The sequence below is a fragment of the Alosa sapidissima genome, chromosome 7 (genome assembly GCF_018492685.1).
Source record: "Alosa sapidissima isolate fAloSap1 chromosome 7, fAloSap1.pri, whole genome shotgun sequence".
In the NCBI taxonomy this organism is placed as follows: Eukaryota; Metazoa; Chordata; class Actinopteri; order Clupeiformes; family Clupeidae; genus Alosa; species Alosa sapidissima.
The window spans coordinates 19012639-19030980 of NC_055963.1; the positions used below are offsets into that span (position 1 = coordinate 19012639).

General features: G+C 43.9%; 1 protein-coding gene across 5 annotated transcripts in view; it reads left to right on the plus strand.

Moving 5' to 3' along the window:
• phc2a (polyhomeotic homolog 2a (Drosophila)) overlaps positions 1–18342 on the plus strand; it is a 45225-nt gene that overhangs the window by 13085 nt on the left and 13798 nt on the right. For 4 of the 5 annotated variants that reach the window (XM_042096698.1, XM_042096696.1, XM_042096695.1 and 1 more), the window contains 5 exons: positions 6876–7093; positions 10486–10644; positions 13579–13743; positions 15058–15210; positions 15907–16210. In XM_042096698.1, coding sequence (XP_041952632.1) covers positions 6953–7093; positions 10486–10644; positions 13579–13743; positions 15058–15210; positions 15907–16210 — 922 coding nt within the window. In that variant the 5' untranslated portion in view covers positions 6876–6952. The remainder of the gene's footprint in view (positions 1–6875; positions 7094–10485; positions 10645–13578; positions 13744–15057; positions 15211–15906; positions 16211–18342) is intronic. The other variant, XM_042096700.1, reaches the window with a different exon arrangement.

Here is an 18342-nt window from a genome sequence, read left to right on the forward strand (position 1 = left end):
CCAGCATCCATCATTAGTGCATATTCAAAACGGATTAGATTAAAAAGTTTACAGTGAGTTTTAAAAATGATGGTTTAGTGGGATGGAAATGCAGGCGTGGTTTCAATTCATGGCAGATGTGTAGTAGAAACACTCTGATTGACTGACTTGATCACAGATTGCGGTTTTCCATAGTTTATCTTTAAGAGGAATGAGGCCTACTGTTGTTTTTACCATGGAAAATAAGTGGTTTAGTGGTTCAGATGCTGGATCAAAAATTAATACCAAACCTTTAAACATCTGCAAAGTGTAAACGTCTTTGGAAGAAAGCTGATGTAAAAGCTTTTTGTCCAACAACCTTTTTGAACTTGATGTCAATCACAAAACGTTCCTGTTTATTTTGTTATCTAAATGCACTTTTTTTTCAAATTGATTCATACTTTTCATTCAACATTTATTTCATGCTCGGAAATACAGTTGAGGGCAGTCCTCTTTTCCAATGTAGCCGAGATACATAGTAATCAAAATATAAGGCCAGTGTAGGCCACTAACAAATCATTGTAGGTGAATTAATAAAATATCAATAAAACACACAATAAAATAATTAGTAAATAGATAAATAAAATACAATACAAATATAACAATTTGTCCAATAAATGGCAATGAGGTAAAAGCGTAGTTAAGAGGTCAAGTAAAACAATTACAGACTGGGCTGGGGAGATTTGAAATTAAAGCTTTAAACTGGCCATAAGAGATGAGCGAGCTCAGACCAAGGGACTGTTGGGCTGAGTTCCAGGTTCTAGGGGCATCAAAGCTAAAGGCTGTCTTACCAAGTTCAGAGTGAACATTGGGAACTCTGAGCTGGAGATGGTTAGAAGAGCGGGTATGGTGGACATGTGACTTCCAGAGTAGCAGTGAAGAGATGTAGGGTGGGAGTTTAATCATGATGGCGTTGTATATGTACAGCAGCCAGTGTCTTGAACGTCTTTCTGATAAAGAAGGCCAACCAATTGTATTATACAGGGTACAGTGATGAGTGTTATAGCTAGAGCCAGTTACAAATCTGATAGCCGAATGATAGACAGTATCAAGTGCTTTGAGAGAAGTAAGGGTAGCATTCTTATAAATAACATCTCCATAATCAAGCAATGGCAAAAAGACAGCTTCAACAATCCTTTTTCTGCATGGGGAGACTTGTTTTGTGTCTGTAAAGGAGACCAATCTTTTGCCTTAGCTGTTTTGCTAGGTAATCAGTATGAAATGAGTAGTTCAGTTTGTCGTCAAGCCAGATTCCCAGGTGCTTGTATACAGAAACAATTTTGTTGTCGTTTAAGGTGGTGAGATGCAGTTTACTAAAGTCCCTTGCCCTTGTAAAACAGCATAAATTTAGTTTTATTTGCATTTAAAACTAATTTAAGATTAATTAGTGCTTTTTGTAATGCATTGAAAGATTGCTGCAGATTGTCCATTGCTTGTGAGACAGATTTACTTACACAATACAAGACAGTGTCACCAGCATAAAAGTAGACCTGACTGTTATCTAGAGAGGATGCTATGCCATTTATGTATAGTGTGAATAGGATTGGTCCTAACACCGATCCTTGCGGGACACCTTTAGTTAGAGGAAGGAAGTTGGATTTGGCCTGCCCTAGCTTTACACATTGGGACCGCCCATTAAGATAGCTTTGGAACCACTTAAGAGTATTATAATCAAAGCCAATCTCTTTTAGTTTTTGTAATAATAGGGTATGATCAACTGTATCAAATGCTTTGGATAGGTCTACAAACAGTGCAGCACAGTGGTGCTTGTTGTCTAGTGCAGATGCTATGTCATTGGTAACCAGGGTCACTGCAGAAATTGTGCTGTTTTGCTCTGAAACCAGACTGGTGAGGGTTTAATAGAGAAAAGTATGAAAGAAATTATTTTAATTGGTTGTTAGCACATCTGTATCCCCATTTTTGTGAAGTGGTGTCACACAGGCCATTTTCCAGATTTGGGGGAATATGCCAGAAGATTAAAAATATGAGTTTATTGCTCAGTAATAAGTGGAGCAGATAACTTTAGTAGAAAAGGGTCAAGATTGTCTTCTCCAGTGGAGCTCTTGGGATCCAAGCCATTCAAAGCCCCTAGGACTTCACTAACCGTAAAGGGGGTTAAAGAAAACTGAACACCAGGAGTTGAGGTACCTGCCTGGGCCTCATCAAGGGGATGGGAGCAGGGGTGGTCCTTAAGTCCACTAGACCAGGCGGTGCCCAACCACCGGGCCAACCGGGCCGTAGCCTACGACATGAGTTTAAAAAAATGCATGCAAATTAAACTCAATTAAATTTGCAATGATGTCACGTTTTTACATGACATAGGCCTATGTGCAGTTGTTTGATTGCACGCATGTTTGCATTTTGCAAGGTCTATTTTCTTACGTCTGTCTGTCCCGCCTTCAACACTTTACATATTGCCTTCAGCGCTGCGCAGCCTCAGGTCAGCTCACTTCACTTGATCAGTTCTTGGCAAATGGTAGTGTCACACGAAGTTAGCTAAACTGCTAGAATGAGCAACAAAAAACATGCATCTTTAGCAGGTCACTGGCCAGAGTGTTTGAGTTGCGAGAGCCGCTGCAGAGATTTCTTACAGAAAAAAAGTCACCGTTAGCTGCACATTTTAGTGATGAGGACTGGGTGTCAAAACTCGCTTACCTGCGTGACATATTCGGGTTGCTTAATGACCTCAACCTGTCACTCCAGGGGAGAATGATGACTGTCTTTAAACTGGCAGATAAAGTCGCTGCATTTAAAGCCAAGCTTGATTTGTGGGGACGACGAGTGGACCAGGGTGTATTTGATATTTTGTTGAATTGAATGCCATGCAGGAATTTGCTAGGATCTCAAAACCGGATTATGAACATTCTTTGCCATAGAGAAACACACAATAGCGTTGGATTATAAACATGCTTGCCACAAAAACAGAGAAAAACGTGAGGTAAGTCGAGCTATATGAAGTTTTTATTTTGCTGTCACTTCGTCTGTTTTATAACCCATAAGGATGTACTTGGTATCAAATGATAGCTCTGTGTCTCCTCTTTCATCTGACATGCGTGGCATAGGCTATCTATCCGATGACAGGTCTGTGAGTAATTCAAACGAGAGTAATGAGTTTTTGTATATGACGTTATTATTTTGCAGTCACTTCGTCTGTTTTCATAAGCCAGAAGGATCGACATACTTGGTACCAATGGGTAGCCCTCTGTCTCCTCTTTCATCTGATATGCTTACCATATCTATGCGTCCACGGGTTTGCGAGTAATTCAAATGAGAGTAATGGGTGCGCAGGTGAACGCAGAGACTGTAAATATGATGCAATTTGATTTAATTTCATGATTTTTTTATCTTCATACTTTAACGTACAGAGTGCGTGAGTGCGTGATCTCGTTGGAAAGCCCAACTTCTGCTCTGTCACGCAATAAAGGCTTCTCGCTGCTATGAACAGTGGCGGAGCAATGTAAAAGAGAAGAAAGGGTGTTTTTTTTGACGCACTTTGCGTCAATCGGCTTCGAAAGGGTTCAAATCTCACGTATCCCCTGGAGTCCCCTGCACCGGTGCTTCCGGCACGCTTGTCCTTACTTGTCAGCGCAGGAGGAAGAGCAATTGATCGAAATTGCAAATGACGGTGGTCTTAAGAGTGTGTATGAGGAAACCTCTCTGGCGGGTTTTTGGATCAAAACCAAAGCAGAATATCGCGAGATAGCCGTAAAAGCGCTGAAAACGTTGCTACCATTTCAGACCACGTAGGCCTATCTATTCGAGGCCGGGTTTTCGGCAATGACTGCAACTAAGACCAAATTGCGCAATCGACTGGACATTTCAAACACACTGAGGGACCTGAGGGTGTCACTATCTTCCATCGCCCCCAGATGGAACCTTCTTGTTGCAGAGAAACAAGCACAGGGCTCCCACTGATTATATTCGTAATGCACGTTTAGTTCCCATATTTTGTTAAACATGTTCACACTTGATAGATGTAGCTTCAAGTTGTTCAATATTCATAGTTCATATTGTTCAATTTTCACTTCTTCAAGTTCACGTTTTTCACATGTTTAAGAGTTCGTTACCTTCACTGTTCATACATAACTGGAGCTAGTTCTTTTCAAGTAATGCATGCACAACACATATGGAACATTGAACCCCCGACCCCCCCCCCCCCCCGCCGGTCCGTGAAAAAAAATGGGAATCAAACCGGTCCACCGGTCCATGGTACATAAAAGGTTGGGGACCCAACCCTGCACTAGACTTTTCGTCAAAAATGTGGCCAGCAGTAGCAAAATGGTTATTAAAGGCTGCACAGATCTCAGTGGGGTTATTTTCAAGCATTATAGAGGAAGGGATGGAAGCAGTTGCGTTGGATGTGATTGATTTAAATGCTTTCCAGAAAAGAGTAGGATTTGAATAGGAATTAGAAAACAAGTTGAGATGATAATTTGATTTAGCTTGTCTGACCTTCGAAGTAAATTTATTTCTGATTTCTCTGAAGGTGGCCCAATCGAGGTCAAGTTTTTTACGTCTGGCCAACAACCAAGCTTTGTTTCTGGAAAGAAGTAAAATGGACAGTTCAGTGGAAAACCAAGGATTTTATCTGTTTTTTACTCTGAGCTTTTTAAGGGGGGCATGGACGTCAGCAATAGAGAGAAAGGACTCGCGAAAGAAGTCCAGGGCTAGCGTAACATCAGAGATTTCAGAGGTGCTTGGGATGTTGCTGCAATATAAATCATTTAGGAATGCCTGTTCATTAAATTGCTTCATATTTCTTTTTAGGACAATGCGAGGGGGTGCCTTCTTAAAGTGAGTGTCTCTGATACAAGCTATGGGGCAGTGGTCGCTGACCCCTAGGTCAAAGACTCCACTAGCTATGATTTTGTCAGGTTTGTTAGAGAAGATTAAATCTCTAGTGGATGACTTAGATGGGCGCAGGAGGTTAGGCCTAGTTGGTTCAGTGATTAGTTGAGTTCAATTGAGACTGGAGGAGATCTCCTTTATGGAGTCAGAGGCAGCAGAAGACCAGTCGGTATTAAAATCACCAAGAATAATTACTTCAGATTTGGAGTAGGTAGAAATTAGGTCAGCCAACTGATCTAGGGATCTGGCACTTAATGATTATCTGAACTTTTGGTCAGCAGTATGCTTTTCTCATTCCTCTGCACAATTTCTCATCTAAATTCATTGCTTTCAACATAAACACTAGCGGTCACCTGATGCCTGCTAACGTTTGTTGAAATCAAAGGGGAGAGTTACCGGTACATGGTTGGGTCTGTGTGAGAGCTGTTTAGTTTGACAGCCTAATAACACGCCGGCCGCTGGAGCGCTTGCTAACGTGCTGAGTGATGCGCCACCCTGTTTCTCCACGGAGGGCGGCCTCTATGTGATTTACATCGCTCAGGTTTCCCCCTGCACAGCCTTCGAGGCTGGTGATTTGTCACACAACGCACACAGTCCAGGCACAGGCCAGGCACAGGTGGTGTGCAGTGTGTTGGTATGACCAGTGACCACACACTTGGCTTTTACAATGAGACAATGAGAAAGAGAGAGGGACACACAGATGGACAGAATGGATATCATCTCATCCATTCTCATCCATTCCAGTCATAAGGAGAAAACATGTGGGAAAGAGAGAGAGAGTGTAAGCGAGAGATAGAGAGAGAGAGAGAGAGAGAGTAAGCGAGAGAGAGACAGAAATCTTGAGGCACCTGAAACATGTCTATTAAGCATCAGGCGGTTCGTGGAGGAATGTGGTAAGGGGTGCATGGTGTAAACTGAACTGGGGGAGTCCAGATGGGCAGCGGATGGCGGACGGAGCGGAGAGGGTACTGGCCAGGACACACATCACGGCCTCGTCGCCACCACCTCATGGCGTTTCACTAGATAGAAGGATTGTCTGCACTGTGCTAACGCACCCCTGTGTGTCCAATGATCACTCTATATGTACTCTGAGCCATTTGTGTGTAGTTGTTCAGGGGTTAGAGGAAACATTCAGCCTAAATCAAAGTGACAAAGTGATTTCCCTCTTACTTTACGTAATGTATATTTCTGAAGCAAAAATGTTTGCCTATTTGGTTTTAGTTTGGAGTATGTTCATCTACTTCACAATAGTAACTGAGTTGTACATAGCTGCGAAACATTGGATTTACAGTAGTCACTTTTACACTAGGGGGGTTTCTGTGATTATATATGCCTCTAGCGTGGCACACCTGTCCTTTTTAGACAGACGGCTGAAGAGTTGACGTGTCCCCCAATTTTTCCGCCAACGAGGGTAGTCTCAGAGATGGAACCACACAAGTGTAAATGGTTCAAAAGGGGGATCTGGGTGGCTGTTTTGATGACGCTATGTCTGTCAAACCCACCACCGGGAGTTTAAAAACACACAAAGCAGCTGATCCAACCAAACCAAATGTCTCCATCTACAGTGTCAAAGGTCCTCATGACAGTCTTCCTTGGATCTTGGGGTGATGCTCTAACACCTGGACATGCTCTCTCCAGAATGTTTCTTTCTCCGTCTCTCTCAACAAAGTGTCAAAGCCCAATTAATGAGAGCTAGAACATTCCAGAACATACTGTCTGTCGGGTGGTGGGAGATGGTGCCTACAAATACTGTATTTTTCAGAGAGCTGAAATATGTATCATGCAAGTGCTCTCTCATCATGAGTCATCATGCCACTCATCCTTGGCGATTCAAGATGAAAAAAAAACAAGGAAGTGTGTGTGTGTGTGGGGGGGGGGAATAGCAAGAAATGTAATTTACTGAAAAGTTACTGAAAACCAGTCCATCTAAATATTAATTCCTCTCTCTCTCACTCTCTCTCTCTCTCTCTCTCTCTCTCTCTCTCTCTCTCTCTCTCTCTCTCTCACAGTAACAGAGTGGAGAGGTCCTGTAGAGGGCCAGAGTAGACAGCAGAGGTGGATCTCCAGCAGACAGGTGGAGGGTGTGATGGAGAAGGAGCAGGCCCCCCCGGCCTGCAGCGCCAGCACCACCAGCGCCCCCACTAACCCCCCGGCCACCCCCACCCCCACCCGCACCGCTGCGCCTCAGATCTCTCTCTACGCCGGCGTCCCAGACAGACAGATGCAGGTAGGCCAGGCTTACATTGGACATGCTGAAATCAGTGCAGTGGTTCCATGTGGTCCAAAATATAATCCTCCCCATCCCAACACAGTGGCTCAGATGCACTCACTTTTAACTGTCCCACATTTCATCATCCATACACTTTCACTGTTAAACTGAATGCAGTATAGAGGTGGATAAATAGTGTCTTTGTCATCACGTATGTCTGTTTTGTTTGTTTGTTTTGTCAATGTATATGTCACCATTATGTGTGTACTGTATGTGTTTTGACAAGTAGTTGGTTGTTCAGATTTGTTATTCTGTTGTTCCATTCTCAAGTCATGCCTCCCTTCATGTCGCTCCATGACCCCCTCCTGTGGGGCTGTTGCACATTTTGGGAACCATTGAGGTAGTGTGTATGAAATGTCAAAAGTTTTAAAACTAATGTAGTGGATTATTAGATCAGTCTTGGTATTTTCATTAAGGCCTTGTTCTACAGTCAACAGAAGCAATGGGCTGAGTCATGAGACATGTCACTGCTGCCATCTGCTGGTTGCCTAAAGCAACAGAGTCCTTAATAATACCATTAGACTGCAAAGTGAAGGAACGTTGTTGATTTAACTTTTGATGGAGTGTATGTCTAAAGTTTTTTGCAAAGTGTAGACAGCTGCTGTCGAATGAGGAACAAAGTGTGGCTTTAAGAAGACTGATGGGCAAACTGGGGTCAAGAATGCTATTTGTCACGCCTCAAGAAAATGCCATCCATCTTGTTGTTTGTGGTCAGCTTGAGTAGGAACAGGTATGAACCATGACCTGCTAATGACTTCTGATGTCTTTAACCCCTCAGCCTATTAGTGTTTTACATAAAGAGGGTAAACTAACTGAGGTGTTTGAGATGGATATTTTTTTTTAAAACATAAAAAAAGATCAGTTGAAAGCCTAAAGAATGCACTGCATGAAACATTGACAGCGCATGTTTCTAAGCATTCAATAACAAGAGGACAGTTCAGAATAGAATACATGAAATTAAATCAATATGTTATTTTAATGAACAGCCAATGTTTCCCTTTACATTATGTTGGACTCATTCCATTTCTGACCTATTTGTACAACGTCATCAATGACCTGGCATGTGGTGAAGTGAATTCTGACTCTTTCCCCCTGGTTCACTCTGGTGACCAGCACAGCATATCACAAACACTTTAAGGGGTGAACAGGACAGAAGCGTCTGTCACTAAACATGTCTTAAGACATGTTTAGTGACAGACGCTTCTGTCCTGTTCATGGCAGATAGGATTATGCAGTTTGCCCTTCCTTCGCGACCCTTGGGCCAGTGAAGAGGTCATCCCCAGTCAGGTTCACAGGTCAAAGGTGAAAAGGCATTTTATGCCCAAATATGCCATGATACACAGGGTGTCACTCAAGCAGAGATGTCTCTAAGGAGTGGCCAAGCCAGTCTTCAGGACCTATTGGCTGTTAAGGCATTTGGGGTATATCTTGTTTCATGTGAATGTTTCAGTCACAAGTTGTTTGGTGTCCAAAGTGAAGAAAAGATAGTATTACTGAGAACCGGTCTGGACTATTGCAATGGGAACTGTACAGCCCAGCTGTTGCAGTTTCTGTTTAGGGGAGAAAAGTGTGTGGAGGATTTAATAGAGTTGGGTGAGCATCTTCATTTACACATTGTTTGCTTTCACTTGCATGTTTGAACATTATAAAGATGCCAATCATTATTTAGCATGTTTTTTTTTATTTTTTATTATTGGCTCTTACTTACTTTTTACTTCTAGTTTTGACTTGATCATTTTTAGTTTTTGTTTTTAAGAAATAATTAAACACTATACAGTACTTTCCCACATTTAAATAACTTCTGAGATTTTTAGAAAGTGCTCTTTGGATGTGAGTGTAGTTTTGAAATGTACTAAGGAGTTCAATCTGTTTTGTGTATGAGGCTTGAAGGCCTCAAAACCCTGCTAAGAGAAAACTACTGTAGAGGGGAAAGGTCCTTGAAGGATTGTGAAGTAATCTTAAGATGCTTGGCATGGCTTCAGACTGCTTCCTCTAGGCAGACATAAAGATCAATCACTTTATGTTTCCAAAAATGAATAATGTATATGAATCTATTTGTTGAGATGTGTGGTTTTACAGCGTCTTGTAGGTAGTGTATTTGGTGGTATATTGCAGCACAATGTGCTATAAAGTAGGTGAGCAAATTTGACGATATCCATACACATCTGGCTTTTATGACTGGTGGTCCAAAGCAGGAGCCAGTCATTACATATGAGGTCCTGAAGATGGGGTTCATTGAAATAACTTGTTTGGTGTTATTTTACATTTTATGGGAATAGTTTACATTTCAATTGTATTTTAGCAGTGGCACAAACACAAATATGATAAGTACACATGTATGTAATCACATTATATTTAATTTATTTATTTATATATTTATATATATATTTATATTTTCTCTTGAGATCTGCAGATCATTAGAAAAGCTAGCTCCATGAATGTAACTCTTTAGCAAAGCCTAGGAGAACTCTAGATGGACTCCCTCGTTGCACAGGCATCCTCCATAGAGCTGTGCTGCACAGTGATGGCAGATCAGGGCAGTGGATCCCAGAGGTTTATGCTGGAACCCATAGGTCATAGCCAAGGGCTATGCAAGCACTCTGGACTGGTCCATCAACGTAAACAGTCATCATATGGCACCTTCCGCCTCACACATACAGTACACACACACACACACACACACACACACACACACAGACACAAACACACAAACACATGCAGGCACGCACGCACGCACGCACGCACGCACCCACGCACACATACAAACACATGCACGCACGCACGCACGCACGCACGCACGCACGCACGCACCCACGCACGCACGCACGCACGCACGCATACAAACACATGCTGCAGGCCTTGTTTTCTGAAGCCTGAATGATGGAGCAGGGCTGGAGGGGGGGGGGGGGGGGGGGGTTGGAATGTGTTTCTGCTGTCAGGAGTGAGGGTGAGAGGGGGGTGTTTTGACAGATGGGCTGCCATGATGGAGATCACTGACCCCTCCAGTGACAGGAAAGAACTACACTGCCCCCGGTGGCGGGTAGTGTGTGTGGGTGTGTGGGTGTGTGTGTGTTTGTGTGTCTGTGTATGCTCAAGTCTGGGGGGAGGTGGTAGCAAGTTCTACAGTGTATGTTTTGGTTATTGTGGATATAATTCATAACTCTGTCTCCTTCTCCCCCCCTCTCTTTCCTCCTCCCCCCCTCTCTCTTTCCCCTCTCCATCTCTCTCTTTCCCCCTCCATCTCTCTCTCTCTCTCTCTCTTTCCCCTTCCACCTCTCTCTCTCTCTCTCTTTTCCCCTCCACCCCCCCCCTCTCTCTATCCATCTCTCTCTCCCTCTCTGTGTGTCCAGGTGATCCAGCAGGCGCTGAACAGGCAGCCCAGCACGGCGGCGCAGTACCTGCAGCAGATGTACGCGGCGCAGCAGCAGCACCTCATGCTGCAGACGGCCGCCCTGCAGCAGCAGCACCTCAGCAACACGCAGCTCCAGAGCCTGGCCGCCGTGCAGCAGGTGGGGGGAGGGGCAGTGACACACACACACACACACACACACACACACACACACACACACACACACACACACATGTACGTAAACATACACACATACACACACATACGCGTACGCACACACGCACATATACACACGTACACACACACACACATACACCTATACACCCACTCATGAACACAAAACACACACACACAAACTGACACATACACACACACACTGATACGTAAAACGTTTGTCACTAATATCAACTGGTTTGGTTAAAGAAATATACAAAAGCTTCAGTAAGGTGAGCAGAGTCAAAAACAAATCCCCAACACTTGTCGGCACACAATAAAATCTCAGGGCCCTTCTTTAGTTGATTTGAAAGAAACAGAGATATGTTCTCCTGACCTTTACTTTGGTCCTGTAATCTAACCTGCCCCATTGTCAAGGACACCACTTGCATGTTGAGCATAAAGCCATTAGTCTGATATCATATGTCACTGGGTGTGGCGTTTTCTCTGCTATTTAATTTCATCTGTTTTTTTTTAAAGTCATTAGTGCTCACTGGGCGAGCATCTGTTCTGGCAGGCAGAGAGATAGGTCTACTAATAAACTACCATTTACTGTAAAACTGTGCATTAATGGAAAGTATTATTAAGCACTCAATCTCTTTTTAATAATGCATTTGTTTCCTTGAAGGTAAACAGTAATATATTAGTTATATTATTACTGGGACACGAGAAGATATGCCATTGTGCAAAACCCTCAACCACTAATGCAATATTGGTATATAAAATGCATAAGCAGATGATGAATTCATTTAACATACACACACACCTACATATGCATGTGTACACACACACGCCCACGCGCACACACACACACACAATGAAAATAACATTACGGAGACGTATGTATATGTGCTGAACAATGGGGATTCAGCTTTACATACATCTGAGGCATCACATTCTTCAATTCCATTGCTGTGCTGAGCTGAGCTCTGAGCTCTGTGCCCTCCGGTCTGGCTGCAGCTCTGTGAAACCTGAGCAGTGAGGCGGCTGCTGATGAGGACTGACACTGATAAATATCTGTCTAAACACTGCGGATGGTGCTCATTTCATCCCTCTAGACAGCTCCAGAGAGAACGGTTCTAAACCTGTGAAATAAATGACATCCGAGAGTATATTAAAAGCCTGAACTGTTTTCCATCTGCGTTTTACTCTGGTGTTGCATTTGGTTAGATTCTCCTAAGCCACAATTTAGAGCAATCTCAAGAAATGTGTGATGAAAAGACACATCATTCCCCTCCAAGGGGCTTTGAGTGTATTTGGAGGGTATCAATGACAGGAAAAGCTGTTGGTTATTACGCACAGTTAGCCTGAGGTTAGTGTGGGCAGTTCTAAGCTAATTGTCACTGTCTAGCTAGACAGTGGCTGGCATTGAGCCGCTGAGATATGAAAGGCTGCGATAAGAGCTTTTGAAGCGTGGCCCCCTCAGAGCACGCTTGTTTGAGTGTGTGTGAAGGACCTCACTCCAGCTGAGAACTATCACATCCTGTTTCTTACGGACAGTGCAATATTAATAACTGCCTCTCCGACATCTTGCTTTAATACTGTTCTTTTAGGCTCCACTGCTCCACTGAAGCAAAAAAGAGCTCAGAGCAATAAGTCATTTGTTGAACACTCATTAAGTCCGCTGATTGAGATAGCAACCCATATATAGCAATGCGCTATGTGAAATATTATGGGTTAGGTTTCCCCTGTAGTTGTTGTCAGTTTCACTGGGAGAGGAGAATGTATGTTTTGACCATTCTGGGTAAAAGAGTGGGGGGATTCTGTTTCCTGCTGAGTGTTCTCCCCAAGTGCTGTTCTGTGTTTTTGAAGTGCCAAGACGCTCACAGTGTTGATTAATGGGCAATGGTTCTGACTTGTGCTCTCCCCCTCTCTCCCCTTACCCCGACACCCCACAACCTCCATCAACAAACAGCCATGATTAAACCCTCTTCAGCCCAGTGAAGGCAAAGCTCAGGACAACCTGGAGCCACATTCCAGCGAATGCAGTCCTCATTAACCACAGTGAGCTCTGCTAACATGGAGTCAGATCCCAGCCAATGCAGTCCTCACGAACCACAGAGAGCGCTGCAAATGGGACGCGAGCGTTGTTTTCAACAGGGCCTCCAGAAATAGTAGCACATGTGTTTATAACTAAATGGCCCAATGTTAAAGTGGGTGGACAGCCTGGGTGACCGTGCCCATCTGTAGCATGAAACCACAGTGTTGGCAGCCCACTGGTAACCAGGAAACCACCGCGTAAAGGTTGCAACTCTGATAAAAGCCAGTCCAATGACACTCCTTGTGTGAAATCCATGCTTCTGAAGCAATGTGTTGGAATAATTTAAGTCTTGGTCCGGGCCATGTGTGTGTGTTTCCCTTTTAGAGTACCACATCTGTGTACGAACACTAGAGTGTGTGTGTGATTTTTTTTTTTTTTTAACACACATGGAACAGAGATCTAAAAGGCTGTGAGGAGCAATTTGGTGAATTTGACAAAAAAAACTCCATTGAATTAGATAATTGCCATCATTAAAGATGCTCACATAAGCACAGCTGAGTCTGTTTTTTACACACAATGAGCTTCAAAAGGAAAACCATAATCTATTTAAAGTGCAGCTAATAGCTTGATGACTCAAAATGAAAATAATAACTCATTTCTGATATTGTTAGCCAACAGAAACATCATAATTATGTTTTTTGTCCAACAAGCACTCATATTGCAAATATTGCTTAATTTCTTAGGACATGACATCACAAATACCACCACAGACATGATGATAATATGGACTCTCCTATCCAGGTTTATGAATTTTGGACTTACACACTCATTCCCTCCACTCTCCTTCCCTGCTCTCTCTCTCTCTCTCTCTCTCTCTCTCTCTTCGCTCTTTACTCTCAGATCAACCTGGCCACCTCTCCGGCCGCTGCCGCCCAGCTCATCAGCCGAGCCCAGAGCGTGAGCTCCACCCCGGGCAGCATCACCCAGCAGGCCGTGTTGCTAGGTAACACCTCAGCCTCCACCCTCACCGCCAGCCAGGCCCAGATGTACCTGCGCGCACAGATGGTAAGAACAGTGAGAGTGACTGATGGAGAAATCCCCCTTCTAGAACCATGACTTGATTTAATGCAAGTAGTACTTATTGCCGCACTAACATCATGTCCTTGTCGCACTGTTCCTTGATGGTTTCCCTTTTTTGTGTGGTCACCACTTCATTTGTAGTCATTTGGATAAAAACGTCAGCTAAATAACACGAAAATGTAATGTAAGCGAAACAAAAAACATGAATGACAGATTTCCTTTGTACATCTATCAGTGGCCTGCCGGTTTGTTTTAGTTTCTCTCAAGGAAAAAAAAAAGCACACAAAAGTGACCGTGGAGACTGGGAAAAAAAAATGGGTTGAGGGTCACCCAACAGCATTTCCTTCATAGACTCCAAGCATCCTCTCCAATCTCTTAAAATAAATACAAATCATTGTGTGGAGCTGGGGCCCTTATTTGAAGGCAGTGTCACCCGCAAGCGTGCCCCGTATGAATCACATTTAGTTCACAATCCGACTCCCACTTTGGCCGACTGATGTTTTTTTTCAGAATAGGTAAAAGGATACAGTTCTGAGAAGCATGTGGTATTTTACTTGTGTGCATTTTTGGGGGTTCCTGAGGAAGCGGGCAGTCCATGCGTGCCATTAGTGAATATTTAGGAACGTCAGTAAAGACCCTGGACATATTTCACTTAAATGCGTCAGTGGGTTTGTCGTGAATCTCCCCATTCAAGCCCAAACCACATCGCTCTCTTCCTAATGCTGGGCTCTGGTTGTATATCCTATGTCCCAGCGACTAGAATAGAATCATTTCTCGCCACGCAGACTGTAGAAACAGCAATAACACAGCCGCAGTTTTTACTGTGGAAATCTGGACGTGCTCCCCTTCCCCTCAGCTGTCTGAATGTCACATTTTCTGACTGTGCGGCCGCTCTTTCTTGTGGCTGGAGCGTTTATTTCGGGGACCACTGCGGCTCATTTAGAAAACAAATGAGACCTGGGACAGCGTATATAGATTTGCTTCCTCTGGCACATCTGCTGTAGTGATCGTCACAGAGCGTTCAGGAAAAGAGCCTATTTGGGAAACTCTTTTTTTTTGGGGGGGGGGGGGGGGGACTATCAGTGCATCGCACATCAGATAACGCATTAAAATAATGGGTGCCTTTAATTTCTTTAGAATTATTGAATTTCTACTTCACTCTTAGAATGTCCTTGATTATTATCCATTTTCTCTTTTCACCATTAATCGAATCACCAGAATAACTGGATGAGCTGGCAGCCTGGCAAGCATTTGTGGAGCTCCTAGCCAAAAAGTGAACGTGTTTGGTGTGCTTTTCAGGCTCAGCAAAGTAACCTTGTGCAAGTAGCTAGGAGCCTAGGCCGCGCTGTTCCTTTGTCCCCTCAGCTCATATTCACTCCAACCGCCACAGTCACCGCAGTCCAGACAGAGGTGCCCACACACACGACCAACCAGCAGCCTGCCAGCACACAGGTACTCTTATTAGACACACACACACACACGCACACACACACACACACACACACACACACACACACACACACACACACACACACACACACACCCAATCAACTAGCAGCCTGCCAGCACACAGGTACTCTTACTAGATACACACACACACACACACACACACACACAAACACACACACACACACACACACACACACACACACACCCAACCAACTAGCAGCCTGCCAGCACACAGGTGCTACTAGACACACACACACACACACACACACACACACATAGACACTAGGGTTGTGCAAAATTCGAATTGCAATTCTGCTTCCTGTTTGCTACCTCAATGGAAATGCAAGTGAAATTCAAGAATTGCATTGGAATTTAAGAGCCAGTTTCAATTCAATACTGGAATTTTGCACAACCCTGATAGACACACACACAAAAACACAGGTAACCAGCAGCCTGCCAGCACACAGGTACTCTTACTAGACATACAAACAAACACACACACACACACAATACTATAACAGCCCTCAGCACATAATGACATTCAATACACACTGGCAGCCTCTGGCGTTCTCGCCTTCCGAACAGCCAGCTGATTACCAGTCTAAATTTTGCCCAATGACTCAATGCATCTTCCATCCCTCTCTCTCTCTCTCTCTCTCTCTCTCTCTCTCTCTGTGTGTGCCAACTATTTCCTTCCAGGTGCCGAACCTGGCTCTCTGCAGCCAGCAGGGGGAGGTCTCCCCTTCCCAGGCAGCGGTCCAGGCCCTGGGCCTCAAACAGGCCCTTGCAGCCCCTCTCTTTTCCCTGGGCACCCAGGCTGCAGCTCAGTTCAGGAGTCCCGGCCAGGGCCAGGCTGTTCCACTGAAGGGGGAAGGCCCCGAGGTCTCCTGTGCCCTCCCCAATGGAGGGGGCAAGATGGACGGTGCTAACGAGCTAACAGCCCGCATGGTGGCCATCAGCAGAAACGTCACTGCCGTCACCAGTCATCCTCTCTTTACCACAGGTAGGCTATGTATCCAGTTACACTGGATGTTATAAACAGTAGGCTATTAAAGGGTGAAATGTGGGGTAATAGATCAACTAATAACTGATTGGTCAGCTATACCACATTAAACTGAAAAAAACAGGCTCCTGCATTTGTAGAAAATCCAATAGTAGATGTATGTAAATGGTTTTCTATAGGTAGGCTATGGAACATTTAGCCTGAGGACATTTCTGTGGGTTCCAACAACTCACAACATACTCATCCAGCCTGGCTGGTTTGGCTGTGGCAATGAGCTGGAGAAAGTGAGACATGATCTGTCTGCGAAAGCCATGTGTGGGGTCACCACAGCATAAGGTTGTCTGTCATGGTGATGTTTTTTTTTTTCCTTTTCCGTTAGCTATGCATTAGAGAGAGAGGGGGGGTGAAAACAAGTTTTAGAGTGATGGCAACAACAGCTGGTCCTGAGCACTTAAGCGAGGCCTAGATGTTGCCATGGTAGCAAACCTCTGGGGCGCGCCAAGTGACACCGTAGTTGGGACCCACACCTGCTCAGGATGGTAGTATGTGATGGCTAACATACTGCTATTCTGCTCTGGATAGCAGAACATGATGGCTAACATACTGCTAACCTGCTAAGGATAGCGGAACATAATGACTAACAAACTGCTAACCTGCTCAGGATAGCGGAACATAATGACTAACATACTGCTAACCTGCTAAGGATAGCGGAACATAATGACTAACATACTGCTAACCTGCTCAGGATAGCGGAACATAATGACTAACATACTGCTAGCTTGCTCACAGCATAGGTTACTGATGGCTAAAATACTGCTATGATGTACAGTGTAATGGATTACTTCATTTTAGCCTATTCATTGCAGTAGAATGTGATACCTTGCACACTGCTAGCCTGCAGAGGATCGTAGAATACGCTGGCTAGTCTGCGCTGTGAAATACTCTTTCTCTTTTAGGGGAGGCTGGGGTGTCACTTAACACCATTGCAATGTCTGATATGGCTACTGCCCACAGGACCCTCCCACACCAATACTATGTGGTTGGAAAAACATTCTTATAATGGTGTTAAGATGGCCTGGTTCTTTTTCCTCGTGTGAAAAAAGCTTTTCCCAAGAAAACTGAGCAGTCAACATACCCTGTTCATAGCTACAGAAGCACTCTAAAAACAGTAACATGGGATGTTTGTCTCATGTCATATAAACCTTATTGTGCATGAGCGCATACTTGGTTTCATTATAACAACAAATAGGCCTACTGCATGGGGTCCACGTGTCATGTCTATTCATGGACCGCCATGCTGTGAACAATCAAACTGGGTTTCAAAGCTTTTTTAGGCACATGATCTGCACCAAGTCAAATTCCAGTCTCAGCCCCTCTCAGATATAATTGTAAGCATTTGTCAAGAACCGAATGGCTTGCCATATACTGTATATCACACTTTGTTACTGTATTCCACCAGTGATCCAATCCATGTGCAGTACTTGAAAATGAGTCCTAAAAGCCGCCTTACTCACCAAATAACTGCTAGACTACTACTGACCCAGAGCAGAATGGAGAGGAAGGAAACATAACATGTTGATTGTCACCATATGAGAAGATACATTATCAGCACTTGCAGGGTTTCACCTTGTATTTCCTGAACATAGTGCAGCATGCCTGTTATCAAGCTGGACCTGTTAATGTCTAGAGGAAATTGTTGCACAGTGAAATGTTCCTGTTTCTGTAACACATCATCAGTCTATCTGACAAGAACATCTGGTCAGCCAGTCTTTACCACGCTTTGAACTAGTCCTATAGGAAACAGCAAAAGGCTCCATGGCCAATGTCAGGAAATGCATACATCAAGAGTTACAGTAATTTCTCTTCATAGCAAATATTTCAATGTCTTTTTAATTGTACTTTCGCAGTTCATTTTAAGGAGTTCAGCAAAGTCTGTAGTATGATGTGTAGTATAATACCTTTAGTAATATAATGTGAAACAAGCTGACTGAATACACCATGAATAGAGGGTTCATTCTTCATTGGCACAATACAGGTTATCAATCAGCATCAGAGATCAGTGATCGCCAAAAGCCAAAAGTTTCCTATTGGCTTTTCGTCTGACTTGTTAACGGTGGAAAGTTTGCCCTTGG